The sequence below is a fragment of the Panulirus ornatus genome, chromosome 2, assembly GCF_036320965.1.
Source record: "Panulirus ornatus isolate Po-2019 chromosome 2, ASM3632096v1, whole genome shotgun sequence".
Lineage (NCBI taxonomy): Eukaryota > Metazoa > Arthropoda > Malacostraca > Decapoda > Palinuridae > Panulirus > Panulirus ornatus.
This window is the reverse complement of record NC_092225.1, coordinates 16140812-16156147: the sequence shown is the minus strand read 5'-3', so window position 1 is coordinate 16156147 and position 15336 is coordinate 16140812. Positions and strand designations below refer to the sequence as shown.

General features: G+C 47.4%; 1 protein-coding gene across 1 annotated transcript in view; it reads right to left on the bottom strand.

Annotated features, from left to right (window-relative positions):
• Positions 1–15336, bottom strand: part of LOC139753676 (uncharacterized) — a 607436-nt gene that overhangs the window by 202026 nt on the left and 390074 nt on the right. The window contains exon 3 of the mRNA XM_071670351.1: positions 8955–9007. Coding sequence (XP_071526452.1) covers positions 8955–9007 — 53 coding nt within the window. The remainder of the gene's footprint in view (positions 1–8954; positions 9008–15336) is intronic.

Genomic DNA, 15336 nt, shown 5'->3' with positions numbered 1-15336 from the left:
CCGTCGTACTCATGGGGTCGTACCGTCGTGCTCATTGGATCGTACCGTCGTACTCATGAGATCGTACCGTCGTGCACGATATCGTATCGACGTGCTCATGAGATCGTACCGTCGTGCACGATATCGTACCGACGTGCTCATGGGATCGTACCGTCCTGCTCATAGGATCGTACCGTCGTGCTCATTGGATCGTACCGTCGTACTCATGAGATCGTACCGTCGTGCACGATATCGTACCGTCGTGCACATGGGATCGTATACCGTCGTGCACAAGGGACGTATGTACCATCACCGGCCTCACGCACAACTTCAGTGGTACTATATACTAGGGAAAGAAAAACAGATATCCCTCCTCTCTCTCCCAGGCAGCAGCGAGCGAGCGTGGACGACAACAGCGGCGTAGGAGATACAGATCACGGCCGCCATCTTGGATCCAATATGTCGGCCAATCTGGCGTCATAATACAAAACCCGTAAAAGTAGTCGTATACTCCCCCGTCCGACGGCCCGCGCGACGCGACCGCCCAGGCTGTCAAGAAAATGGGAACTGTCTCGGCGAATGATGTGGCCGACATAAAATATGTGAAACGGGAATATATTCTCAAGCGAAAGAGGGGGGAAGGGGGGGAGGGGGGAGGATAGAAAGGAGGTAGGGGAGGAGGAGGAGGAGGAGGAGGAGGAGGAGGAGGAGGAGAAGGAGGAGGAGGAGGGGACGACGGAAAGGAGTAGAGGAGAGTTGCCACATACTCCCGGACCACCGATAAATAAGACCACATAATACAACCAATTTTTGCACGAAAGAGATAACGTCGTTTTCATCTACAACCACCACACAACCCTCCCTCCCTCCCCCCCCCCCCCACCTACCTACCTACCCCGTTTTCCAACCACTCCTCCAACACCCCCTCCCCCGTTTTCTACCCACTCCTCCACCTCCCCCACTCCTCCACCTCCATCACCCCCTCCCCCTATTTTTCCACCCACTCCTCCATCTCCACCTCCCCCTCTCCAAAAAAAGGTGGAGGATACTAAATGTCTTTTATTTTTTATATACGTTTCAGATGATATTTTCCGTTAATGTAACGATTTCAAGTGAATAACTGCCTCCCTCTCCGGTCACCTGGATCAGCAACACAGCCAACACTACTGATTCAACACACACAAAAAAAGGCCTATCAAGACGCATATGATGGGGTAATATGACTCTCTCTCTCTCTCTCTCACTCTCTCTCTCTCTCTCTCTCTCTCTCTCTCTCTCTCTCTCTCTCTGGTCAACCATCACAACAAACTAAACCTATGACCTCTTGACCTCGACCTCCTCCTCTCCCCCCACCCCCCTCAACCCTCCACCTCACAGAGCACTACTTGCTACCACGATACCTGATGGTCAGACCTTGTAATGTGTTTGGTCAAGCCTCACGCCATCCCTCACCGCTAAGTTACCTTGACCACAGACAGTGAGAGAATAAATACACACACACACACACACACACACACACACACACACACACACACACACACACACACACATACACAGACCCAACAGCCTTGGGCTGTGGGGGTAGAAGACCCCCGAAGACCTCACCAGGTACTCTACGAAGACCCCCAGCATCACTACGTCTGCTTGGTATGTTCTCTGTGTATTTATATATATATATATATATATATATATATATATATATATATATATATATATATATATATATAACAAGATATATATCTTGAATATTACAGAGTCTCTACGAGAAAACATCTGGTATAATTCAAGACGATGGTGGCAGCACACAGTCTCAAAGACTCCTTAAACGATGCAAAAAGTAGAAAGACGTTTATAAACAAGATTAAGCTTTTAAAAGTTTTCTAAAACTACAAAATCTGAAGCGATAAACACCCATTACTTTTAAGCAGTAAAGAGTTCAAATAATGAATATAAATCCTGAACATTTTTCGTAACTTTGTTTAATAACTCGACAGAATGACAGCATTAACATTTCACAGTAAGTTCTTCTTTAGTGAGTTTAAATGAATTGAAGTAAATAATTTTGACGGTATAAAAAATAGCACATTTAAAATCTAGAAGTCAAATTACAATTCCTTCTCAAACCATTCTAACAAATGTTCAATATGTTCAAATGTTTCCTCTTCGATCAGGTCATTATCTCAGCGTGTGGAATCGCACTCCGTTATTTCCTCCGGTGAAATCCATCGCCGCTGCTCCATCCGTTGGAACCCATTTCCGTTGACACATCCGTTAAGAATCCAAATCCGCTCTCCCATCCGTTGGAATCGAACTCCGTTGCTCCACCCACTGCAAACTTAAACTCCTCTGGAATCCAAAACTCTGTCGTCCCATCTATAGCAACCCGAGTCCGCTGTTGAATCTCTTGGACTTCGAGTCGGTTCTTCCCATCCGTTGACAAGGCCGGCCAGAGGTCGTAATTCTCGCCGCCACTTGTACTGCCGAAGGGAGGTGTTAACAGAGGCCGATAACGTGATGATCTCAAGATCGCCACCACCACCGCCTCCGCCTCCTCCCTCAAGTATGTGTTTGGAGGAGGTGGATGGCCTGGAACAGAGGGTTGAAGAGCGCGCCCTTGAGGGGCGACTTGTGGTGGCGGAGTGATGGTGTGGTTGTGGCGGTGGTGGGACAGTGATATGGTTGTGGTGGTGTTGGCAGTAGTGGAGTGGTGATGTAATTGTGGTGGTGTTGGTGATAGTGGAGAGGTGATGTGGTAGTGGTGGTGCGACTGTGGTTGTGGTGGTGGTGGTAGTCGTGCTGATGAAGCTGGAAGAGTGACTGAGGTGTTTGACAGTGACTGAGCCAGTGATGATTACCATCATGACTATAATCATCATTATCATTATTCTCATTATCATCATTATTGTTATGTTCATTATCATTGTCACCAGAGAAGGTCATGGCGGTTGTAGTAGTAGTAGTAATACAAGTAACAACGTTACCTGCTTGTTTCTGGAAACTATGGTAGGGTGTTTAATTGTTAAGTCTATTCTATTCTAACGTGGGTCATGCACGCAGTGAGAGCGTGTATGTATGACCTTACAATCCTCTTGACCAACTGAAGAAGGCGTTCAAGATTTTTCGACAGATGGTTGTTAACTAGCCACTGACGGCCACTAATGATCGAGAGGCCTCAAAGTCCAAGTAGCCAGCCAGCCAGCCAACCAACCACCTAACGTTTTCCATGACAAATCACATTTTTCATGTCTTGTCGCCTCTCCTAGTCGCAGACCTTCACTGTCCCCGGCAACAAATGAGCTGAAAGCATTTCATTAAGCATACAGTTCTTATCTGTGGCTCAGTGCAAGACTTTGATGGCTCCATGCTTACAATCTCTCAGTGTCAATTGAGAGATGGGATCGTTTTACTCATTTAGACATCACGTACTAAACATCATAGGAAGGTACATGACTTTGTATTTGCAGGGAGGCCGACAGACATGAAGAAGATGAAGAAAAAGCGAAGGGGCATCATCTACAAACTGATCATAAATGAAGATGTGGCTTTTGGGCATCATCTACCAATTGATCATAAATGAAGATGTGGCTTTTGGGCATCATCTACTAATTGATCATAAAAATGAAGATATGGCTTTTGGGCATCATCTACCAATTGATCATAAAAATGAAGATGTGGCTTTTGGGCATCATCTACCAATTGATCATAAATGAAGATGTGGCTTTTGGGCATCATCTACCAATTGATCATAAATGAAGATGTGGCTTTTGGGCATCATCTACCAATTGATCATAAAAATGAAGATGTGGCTTTTGGGCATCATCTACCAATTGATCATAAATGAAGATGTGGCTTTTGGGCATCATCTACCAATTGATCATAAAAATGAAGATGTGGCTTTTGGGCATCATCTACCAATTGACCGTAAATGAAGATGTGGCTTCTTTAAGCTAAATCTACGTCAGATGGGAGATTAAAAGTAAGTGGCGAAGATGCACCCACAGTTCCCTAAAGAACCGAGGTGCATTATTAAGAAGTCCTGACATGACTCGGTAGAAAAAAAAAGGAAAGGTCTGTTTGATTTCCCAACTAGATACTGCTCTGCTACTGTATACTTGTTTGCTCTATTTACCAGTTCAATCTATAACCCAGCACAACACTATGATCCACACGTGCCAAAAGCGTCCTCGAAAGACCAAGTGTATCAGGTCAGTACCTCTGTTGTGCAGTGCTTCCACAACTGTATCATACTGGTCAAGCATGTGTGTGTGGAGGTATGAGCTGTGTTCTGAAGTCGTTTACCTTCACCATGTTCGGCTGTATGTTGTGGTTGTACAGAGGTGATAATGGCGATAGAAAATGTGATGGCTGAAAGCAATTTTTGGATTTGGAAATCGGTGTTGGATGGTAGTTAAGCTGGTGATTGAGGTAATGGAGAGGAATGATGATGGTGATTAAAGTTGATGAGGATCAATGATGGTGCTGAAGAGTAGTAATGCTGGTGATTGAGCTGTTGAGAAGCAGTGTTGGCGAGTGAGCTGCTGGACACTATTGTAGTGGAGGTGTTGGTACTGTAAGGGTTACGGTCGTAGGTGAAGGATGGCCATCAAGAGTCTCTGTAGTGGGCGTAGAATAACACGAAGGAGTTACTGGGGTAGGGCATATAGGCTGGTGGTGGTGGTGTGAAGTAGCCACTGGAGAGGTGTATGGGAAGGGCGATGATATGGCGAAGGGACTACTGGAGTGGGTTTAAAGTAGGAGGGAGTGGAAGAGAGGGGGAGAGAAGGGAAGGAAACCCACCACTAGCCAGTAAACACACACACACACACACTCTCTCACACACACACACATAGGCTCTCTACAAACTCAAGTGGCTGGAAACGCTTTTCTGCTAGTGTTATCTGCACTACTAACTTTAGTTAATGACGCAGTAGCCGCGCCCTCTAATACTCCTACTGCTGCTGGTGCTGGTGATATTGCTGGTACTGTGTGAGAATAGCTTTGCCACTACTGCTGCTGCTGCTGTTCCATGTAGAGGGAACACTACTGTCATTACTACTTCTGATTGTGCTATCTCCTCTACTGCAGACTAGTACTACTTCTTCCTCTACAGACTCGTATCATTCAGTATACTACATAACCAGTTTGATGTTGAATGCTACCTACATTGTATAACATCACCTGAAACCGTATAACACGGTTTCAACACACCTTACCTAACCATTTCATTGAAAGCCAACATTTGTGAGAAATGCAGAGCAAACTTTCAGTAACAGTTGTTGTATGGAACGTTCCAACAGCTTCCGTCTGTGTTTCAGGTCTAGCTAAGATACAAGACATCTCAAAACCTGCCATCTAACTTCACATCTAAGACATAAGTCATATAAAAAAAAAAGTTAAAACTTCCATCTAATCTGACTTCTAAGATACGAGACATTAGAAAAAAAAATCAGTTTATCAGTTCCGTTTCAACTCAGGTATGAAACGCTTCAAAAGTGCCCAATTCACGGCACTCGACTACCTCCCTCCCACTCCTCTTGCTCACTAATCCAACAACCACACCTCCGCCTCCTCCTCCATCCCGCTAGCAATGGTAGGGGAGGAGAGTCAAGAGGCGGGACGGAGGGAGCTCAGGAGGGAGGCGCAGCTGCCGTAATATATGGGGGAGTCGGAGGTAGTCCACTCAACGTTGTATACCAACTTGAGGAGAGCGAGAGGCGAGGTGGTGTAGGAGGACCTTACTCTTCTTTGTTCCTTTAATACCTTGAGCACGGCGACGGTACGACCCCTTGGACACAACAGTACGACCAGTGGAAGGCACGTCCCTTGAGAGCAAAAGATACCTATGTGCACAACGTAACGACCCTTAATGACGACGGCACGACCCTTGGGGTATGATGGTCTGACCTCTCACTTGACCTTGTTAAGGGTTTGGTGGAAAGGCCGTCCCATTACACCAAAGGGTCGCATTTTCGTGCTCAAGGGGCTGTACCGTCGTGCTCAAGGGGTTGTACCGTCGTGTTCAAAGGGTCGTACCGTCGTGCTCAAAGGGTCGTACCGTCGTGCTCAAGGGGCTGTACCGTCGTGCTCAAGGGCTCGTACCGTCGTGCTCAAGGGGTCGTACCGTCGTGCTCAAGGGGCTGTACCGTCGTGCTCAAGGGCTCGTACCGTCGTGCTCAAGGGGTCGTTCCGTCGTGCTCATAGGAAGGAAACTCCATGTAAACCGAGCCCTGAAGCTTCATGCATGACCAAAGATGTTAATCATATCAACACCTTAAGTGAAATTGCACAAATTCATCACCACAAGACCTACGGATAGAAGGAGGCCACAGACAATAATAATTTCTCCTAGCCACTTACAAAACACACATTGCTGGGAACTAATTTCTTTGTTTGGTTAGGTCTTGAAGAATCTCTCTCTCTCTCTCTCTCTCTCTCTCTCTCTCTCTCTCTCTCTCTCTCTCTCTCTCTCGAGCTCAGCGAAGGTGTTTACCCACATGAGGAGGCATTTACATACGCACAGCAGGGGCGTGTGAATATGGCACCTCAGGGGAGGGAAAAGCTTTGTAATTTCTGAAAAAAATGTTCACTGCTGGACGTAGCCAGTCTTTTGACACGGGGATTATTAGTTCCGTGGGTTCGAATCCTGGCCACTTGCACGCAGTTGTAAGCCACTGTAAAATGTATTGTACATACTTAAATTATCCTGGATGACTGAGTATTACAGCAGGGAGGAAAAATCCAGTGGACTTTTTTTTTTTTTAATTTCGCTTTCCGTTAATCTCTTGAAACAAGACGGTATCATGATGGCATGACCTCTGACCTGACCTCTGTGAGTTAAGATAGAGACCAGGCCATCATACGCAAGGGTCATGCTGACTTGTTGCTCGAAGGCCGTACGCACGTTCTTGCGTCGTGCTCAAGGGTCGTACCTTCGTGTTAAAGGGTCGTTCTTTCGTGCTCACGGGTCGTACATTCGTGCTCAAGGGTAGTTCCTTCGTGTTCACGGGTCGTCCTTCGTGCTCAAAGGTCGTATCTTCGTGCTGAAGGGTCGTTCCTTCGTGCTCAATGGTCGTTTCTTCGTGCTGAAGGGTCGTTCCTTCGTGCTCAAGGGACGTTCCTTCGTGCTCAAGGTCGTTCCTTCGTGCTCGTGTCGTTCCTTCGTGCTGAAGGGTCGTTCCTTCGTGCTCAAGGGTCGTACCTTTGTGCTCAAGGGTCGTTCCTTCGTGCTCAATGGTCGTTCCTTCGTGCTCAATGGTCGTTCCTTCGTGCTGAAGAGTCGTTCCTTCGTGCTGAAGGGTCGTACCTTCGTGCTCAAGGGTCGTACCTTCGTGCTGAAGGGTCGTTCCTTCGTGCTGAAGGGTCGTTCCTTCGTGCTCAAGGGTTGTACCTTCGTGCTGAAGGGTCGTTCCTTCGTGCTGAAGGGTCGTTCCTTCGTGCTGAAGGGTCGTTCCTTCGTGCTGAAGGGTCGTTCCTTCGTGCTGAAGGGTCGTTCCTTCGTGCTAAAGGGTCGTTCCCTCTTGCTCAAGGGTCGTACCTTTGTGCTCAAGGGTCGTACCTTTGTGCTCAAGGGTCGTACCTTCGTGCTCAAGGGTCGTACCTTTGTGCTCAAGGGACGTACCTTCGTGTTCAAGGGTCGTTCCCTCTTGCTCAAGGGTCGTACCTTTGTGCTCAAGGGTCGTTCCCTCTTGTTCACGTGTCATACCTTCGTGCTCAAGGGTCGTACCTTCGTGCTCAAGGGTCGTTCCTTCGTGCTCAAGGGGTACAAAGGCTTCGCGTACTTTCCAAACGAATCATTGCTTCCCCCCCAAAATCCTCAAGATCCTTTTCCTACCATCGTCTGCACTTCCATCACCATCATCATTCCCCCCCTAAGCCAACTCTGGAGAGGTGAGTATCATCATTCCAGGACGTACACATTGAACAAGTTCTCTCGTTTCCAGTCACTATCAAACCCCGGGAAATCCGGTACCCCAACAAGGCGAGGGGAGGAGGTGGGGTGGAGTTAGTCGATAGTGAGGGTGGATGTACTTAAGCTGCGGTGGCAGAGGTGGTGGTCGCAGGGAGTGGCGGTGGTAGTGGAGGTGATAGCTGGGGAGGGTGGTGGATGTGGCGAAGGGGGTTGGTGGTAATTTATTCCAGGACGGAAGGGGGGGGCGCGGCGCTTCTGAGTGTATTCCAAGAACGTGTTGTTCCCATGGCAGTCTCTCTTCTTATCACGCCCTCACATTCCCTATAAGCTTTGGGGGGGGTAAAGTTGGTGGGGGGGGGGGTGGTTCTGGGGGCCCTCCATGCATAGGAATGAGCGCCCCTGTGCTTCCCTTCGCCGCTGTCAACGCCATCTGCATACAATATAGGACCCCACCTATAAGGCGTGCTTCCTCTAATAATCTATGCATGCGTTACTCGCTTCCTATTTTTCTCTTTTATTAAGTCCAGCGACTCGTTGCGTTTTCGTTGCGACATGAATGAGTAAATAAAAGGGAGTCTGTTTTATGTATGGCTTATATTAGATTTTTTCTCCATTCAAAACACGAATGAGTTTTGACACTGATAGTCAAAGCATTTGTCAGAGTCTTACCAAATATTATGGTTCAACTTTACAACTGATTTAATCACCATTAATCTTTAACCACTTGAGCACGACGGTACGGCCCATAAAGATAACGACTAATGACCCCTAAAGGGTCAGGTCCAAGGGCCAGGCCATCATACCCGAGGGTCGTGTCGTCGTGTTTAATCGAAGGGTTGTGCCGTCGTGCTCAAGGAAGTGAGTACATTTCCTCCCCAACCTCCTCACATTTCTCTCTCGTATGCGTAGGTTTATCACATAATACTGACGATTAGCGACTGGATGTGGGCACATAAGGCCCCTGCTTGTATGTTCTTCTTCACGCCACCTCGCTAAACGAGAGAGTTCATTTTATTTTCTAACGTATGACTAGGATCAAAAACAAAATGAAGTCAAAGGTACTTACCATTTGGGTGGAGTTTTTGGGTTTCTTGTTGATATCAGGTACTTTCTGACCAGCTGGAAGAAGCAGAGGGAATTCATTAGCATTTATACAGGTATACATTGCGAAATGAAACGCTTATACTTATGCAAAATCTTGCAGCGAATAATCAGGACAATATTCATAGAAGAATAAGTGAAAAACTTGTAGTCTATAAACAATTTTTCATTACAAATTTAAGGACTGAAAATGATAAAATTTGTATTATATATAAGGATGGAACACTAATGCTCTGCAAATTAGCATTTTGTTACTATCACTTTCATGATCATCAGACACTTTCATTACACTGTAAACAAAGTCATTATGCTGATATAACAGATATATCATACGCCTATATATACAAGATATACATATATGTAGAGGGAATAAATATATTGCATGAGGAAGTCCTTGAAAATTATCGAAAATAAAGAGTCAATTGTAAGGTAATCTATAAACCTTCATAAGCAAGGGACATCAATCTCCCATCCCCACCAATAACCCACAACAAAACCCCATTTATCTCCCATCTCCACCAATAACCCACAACAAAACCCCATTTATCTCCCATCTCCACCAATAACCTACAACAGCAAAACACCATTAATCTCCCATCTCCACCAATAACCTACAACAGCAAAACACCATTAATCTCCCATCTCCACCAATAACCTAAAACAACAAAACCACATTAATCTCCCATCTCCACCAACACTCTTCACCAACAAAGCACACCATCATCTGACACCAAAAGACCACAGTGGGAATTACGTGACACATCACAGGTCACGGTGCCAACTCCCATTACATAGTGCCCATCTGAGGTCATTTTCCCCCTCCCCCTTCATGTCTTAAGGCCTTGAACACGAGACTACGACCCTTGAGCAAGACGGTGTGACCCTTAAGTGGGTTTGCCTAGCCTCGCCTCTGACCCTTGAGGGCTAGGTTAGAGGTCAGCCCATCAGATTTAAGGGTCGTATACTAGTGCTCAAGGGTCGTACCGTCGTGCTCAAGGGTCGTACCGTCGTGCTCAAGGGCCGTATCGTCGGGCTCAATGGGTCGTATCGTCGTGCTCAAGGGTCGTATCATCGTGCTCAAGGGTCGTATCGTCGTGCTCAAGGGTCGTACCGTCGTGCTCAAGGGTCGTATCGTCGTACTCCAGGGTTGTATCGTCGTGCTCAAGGGTCGTACCGTCGTGCTTAAGGGTCGTACTGTCGTGCTCAAAGGTCGTATCGTCGTGCTCAATGGGTCGTATCATCATGTTCAAGGGTCGTATCATCGTGCTCAAGGGCCGTATCGTCGTGCTCAAGGGTCGTATCATCGTGCTCAAGGGTTGTATCATCGTGCTTAAGGGTCGTACTGTCGTGCTTAAAGGTCGTATCGTCGTGCTCAAGAGTCGTACCGTCGTGCTCAAAGGTCGTGTCGTCGTGTTCAAGGGTCGTATCATCGTACTTAAGAGTCGTTTCGTCGTGCTCATGGGTCGTATCGTCGTGCTCAAGGAGTCGTACAATCGTGCAACCCGTTATTCTATTTCTGGAAGATCGGGGTAGCTTGGTTACTGGAAGAGCTGGCGGTTAGTGGAAGGCCTGGCTGTTTCTGTCAGTATAAGATCTTGTCGTTCCACTAACGAAGATCCGATTCACCTTCGAACTGGAAGATCGGAGCTACTTTCCCAGTGGTCCGTCAGGTGGAATAAAATTCCATTTTCTTCAGTGGAAGGATATTTTCCACAGTGGTGGAGGATGTGGTCGCTCAGTTTATGATATTCGAATGTTTCGTCGCATCTCCCAAGGACTCACCAGCACACCGACACTGGGTCCTTATCGCCTCCTGACAGCGCATAAGTATGCAAAGGATTGTCCGAGGTGCTTTTCAAGGTTGTAAAACCCACTTGTAATGCAAGACACAGACACACACACACACACACACAGGCATGTGCTTGCGTGTGTGTGTGTGTGTGTGTGTGTGTACATATAGGTAGACATGGCACACATATACACGGTGAGGAAACGGGGCAACACGAATATACACCTCACTCTCTCTCTCGTAACGTACAAACAGTGATCACACACAAGTGTCCTTATTGTATGTGTGTGTGTCTTCACCCCTGACCAAAAACGGCTTAGACCTCGAGAGAGAGAGAGAGAGAGAGAGAGAGAGAGAGAGAGAGAGAGAGAGAGAGAGGGGGGGAAGAAAAAAAAAAAGTCCTCGCTTAGTTCCTTCCTCTGTTCCTATCTTTGAAAAGTAACAATACATGAGGGGAGGATTTCCAACCCCACCACTACCACCACCTCCGCCCATCTCATTCGCCACCTACAACACGCAGGATATACGTGGGTAGTAATCTCTCTCTCTCTCTCTCTCTCTCTCTCTCTCTCTCTCTCTCTCTCTCTCTCTCTCTCTCTCTCTCTCTCTCTAACTCCGCGGGCGGACATAACAAAATTTCTCGTACGAATAGTCAGCGAATTGCTTCTACGTGGCGAGAGGAAATCTACTCAGACAAGAGAGAACACGAGGATGGATGACCCACGAGAGACAGAGACATGTCCAAAAGACGGTAAGTTATGTCCCCCATTCCAGAAATATCCAGGCGCAAAAGATACATTAATCGCTAACGTTACATCAAGCTCATACATTTGTAAGAATGCTATATATATATATATATATCAGTCATCTATATCAATAATAAAGGACTCGGAGATGCAGTAGTAATAATAACCTTAAACGCATGAGATTATTATTTTCTTTTTTTTGCAAAAGAAAAATTTTCTCAGTGCCAGCAACATATGTCGTGCACCCACGTTGAGTGAGTTCGTACCAAACCAGCAGAGTTTTTTTTTTAGTGTGTACACCATGGAAAACCGTGAGAGGTGACGACCACGCGGAAATTGATACTTGATGCCACAGTTGAGGTTGATCCAGTTCAAACACATGTGACTGGTTAACACCTACGATCGTCTGTGTCCACCTTCAGGACAGGTGAGCTGCACACACACACACACACACACACACACACACACACACACACACACACACACACACACACATCCTTGACAGCGAGCCACACGTTTCTCGAGCCATGGATGCATGACGCTACGCGATCCCCCCATCCCCAACAGCAACAGCACAACAGCACAACAGCAAGAGCAACAGCAGGAGGAGGAGGAGGAGGAGGAGGAGGAGGAGGAGGAGAAGGTGGTACACTGCGCCATGAAGATGCCTTTAAATGAAGCCAAAAAAAAAAAAATGAGTTTTAAAGTAATATCTCAAAGACAACTTTTAGTGGCACGTAGCTTCATCTACCTTGGGCTACGTATGAATGAGGAGTGGTGGAGTGTGGGTGATGGGGGACTGAGTGAAGAGCAAGGGCTGGGGGACCAACACGGTCTGCTCCCGTGGTCGTGGAGGAGGGGACGTGTGAAAATAGAAGAAATCTGAGCCAGGTAGGCAGGCTCCAGCGACCAGACGTTTACGACGGAGGCAAACATAGGGTGGTGCTGCTGGGGAGGTGGGGGAGGCATTGGACGGTGGTGGGGAAGAGGAGGTGGGGGAGACACAGGATGGTGAGAGGAGGAGGAGATGGAGAGACACTGGGCGGTGGTGAGGATGAGAGGTGAAGAGACGTGATGGGAGGAGGAAATGGGGAGACAGCGGATGATAGTAATGATGGGTTGGGGAGGAAGAGAGACCGAATGGTGATGGGAGGGGGGAGATGGGGAGACACAGGATGATAATGGGAAGGGGCGATGGAGAGAGAGTAGTGGGGAAAACGAGCCAACACTTACAGCGTAAGAAGGTGATCCCAATGTCAGATTTTGATGTTATAAGTACGTGTGTGTGTGTGTGTGTGTGTGTGTGTGTGTGTGTGTGTGTTAGTACCTTCCCGTCAACGTGTGTGTGTTCGTATGTTAGTACTGTGGTGCGAGTGTGGGCCTACATCACCATGATCTCCTGCGACATCTTCTTACGTCTTAGCTCATCTACCATGTGCCTTCACTAGCCCTACCTAATCCCAATCACGTCTGCATGAGCAACTACAGAAGGCAACGTATATTTCTGCATATGAAACAAAAAATGTTTTCGCACACACCCTTTTTTTTCTTTGCAATGCAGGGGAATTCTCGCTCGCGCCCCCTCCCTCGTACCAACCCACTAAACTACAAGACAAACACTCAACATTTGTGGTATCATATTATTTCTTTCTCTTTCTCCCTGCGAGCGTCGACAGTATAAGATTTATCTCCCGTTATCTGAGCCGACTGGGTCTGAATATGAATAGACACGTTCCCGGTCTCACCTTCCTGCTTGACAGTCAAAAACTGCTACATCAGGGTACTGTGAGAGGCGAGTGGGATAGCCAGCCAACAGGAGCACTGGGGTACGGCTGACTCTGCTACATCAGGGTACTGTGAGAGGCGAGTGGGATAGCCAGCCAACAGGAGCACTGGGGTACGGCTGACTGGTTGGGGTAGAAGACCTCATGAACCATCGTAAGGTATACGTAAGGTAAGGTAAGGTCCCAGACCCAGCTGTAGGGGTAGAAGACCTCCGAAACCATCGTAAGGCATACGTAAGGTAAGGTAAGGTCCCAGACCCAGCTGTGGGGGTAGAAGACCTCCGAAACCATCGTAAGGCATACGTAAGGTAAGGTAAGGTCCCAGACCCAGCTATGGGGGTAGAAGACCTCCGAAACCATCGTAAGGCATACGTAAGGTAAGGTAAAGTCCCAGATCGAGATACTGGGGGTAAAAGACCTCCGTGACCTTCATAAGGTGTTATATATAACTTATTCAAACAACAACCACAGCTTCATCACAATTCTTCGCGTGTGTGTTCAAGCGAGGTTGTCACATCCTAATTACATGACCTTAACTGTTAACAAAGATAACTGAAGCCAAGCAATTATACACAGCTGTCCAGGTCCTGTCGCTTCTGGTGGCAGGGTACTCTGATTAAGCAGAAAATCAGTAAAGAAAATTATGTTGTTCAGGGAATGATAAACTTCTCTAGTTTGTAGGAAGCTTAGGGAAGAGTGAAATCCACCAATGTAAGGAGAGTGACGAAAGTGATGCGACAGTCCATCAGAGTGAACCATTGCGTCCTTGGTCAGTGCCATCTGCGACCGTCCAGTGGCACTGTTGTCTGTGCCACGTACGGCAATGCCAATAATACCATTATGGCAATGCCACAATCGACAGTTTCAGTGCTCCTACGAACGCCACGGCCGACAGTGCCAGTATCATATCATAACAATGTCATCATTAGCAGTGCCGCTTGCAGCGGTGCTATCGCTTCCAGCAGTGACGACATCACTACCAACAGTGCTCCCAACGAAACTTCGTCCACCATCACCACAGTCATAACCCATCCGTAGTGACACAACCAGCAGTGCTGACCCGAAGGTATACAACTGTCATCAGTGCCTCATGTTGCAGTGCCAACTCATCCAACGTCACCTTCAGCTACGCCATCACCATTAGCGCCTCCCGTAGCAGTACCTTCATGACAATGCTCGCTTGTAGCAGTGACTCTATCACCAGCATCACTGAAAACAGTTCCCACAAGCACCACAAGCAGTGACCTTGTCACTAGAGCCGGCTAAAGCAGTGCCACCACTACCAGTGTCTCTAAGGGCACTGCCACCAACATCAACCCCAGTCAGAGGCACTACCAAATCAAGCACACCAGTTCTTGGCACTGTCATAGCAGCTGACGCCACCTGCAGCAGTGCCAAAGGCACTACTACAGTGCCACCACGACCAGAAGCTGTCATCAAACTTCACTGTCGTCATCATCATCACCAACAGTGTCAAACGACAGCAGCAGATGCTACCACCATCACCAAACTCCACCACACAAGGAGTGCTACCACCACCCTCTTTACCACCACTTCCACACCACCACCACCACCACCACCACACCACCACCGCCAACCACCATGCCAGACCCACCCGCATCACCTGTACCAGAGACACGGTCAACTTCGGGAGGCTAAGGAGGGACGCGAGGCTGAAGGCACGTACAGATGATTTAGGTCCATGAGCCAGGCCAACAGTGCTGGTCCAGGTGACCAATGGCCAATTCCTCAACCCTGTTGTCACATGCCCTCACTCTCTCTCCTGGGCTGGACCTCCGCCTGTCACACTTCCCCTTGACAATTGATATTGGCTGATAATGTCATCCGTACGGTTAATAAAATATCAAGGACTTTTAAATGACCTTAAATCTTCGAGTATTTACGTGACTGAATTTACTCTCAAAGTTACTGAGTCTCTGATGCTGTTCCGTCAGATATAGATCACTTCAAAATGTGAGGACAGCACACTGGTATATAACGTATAAATGTATGTACATATCTCAGGGG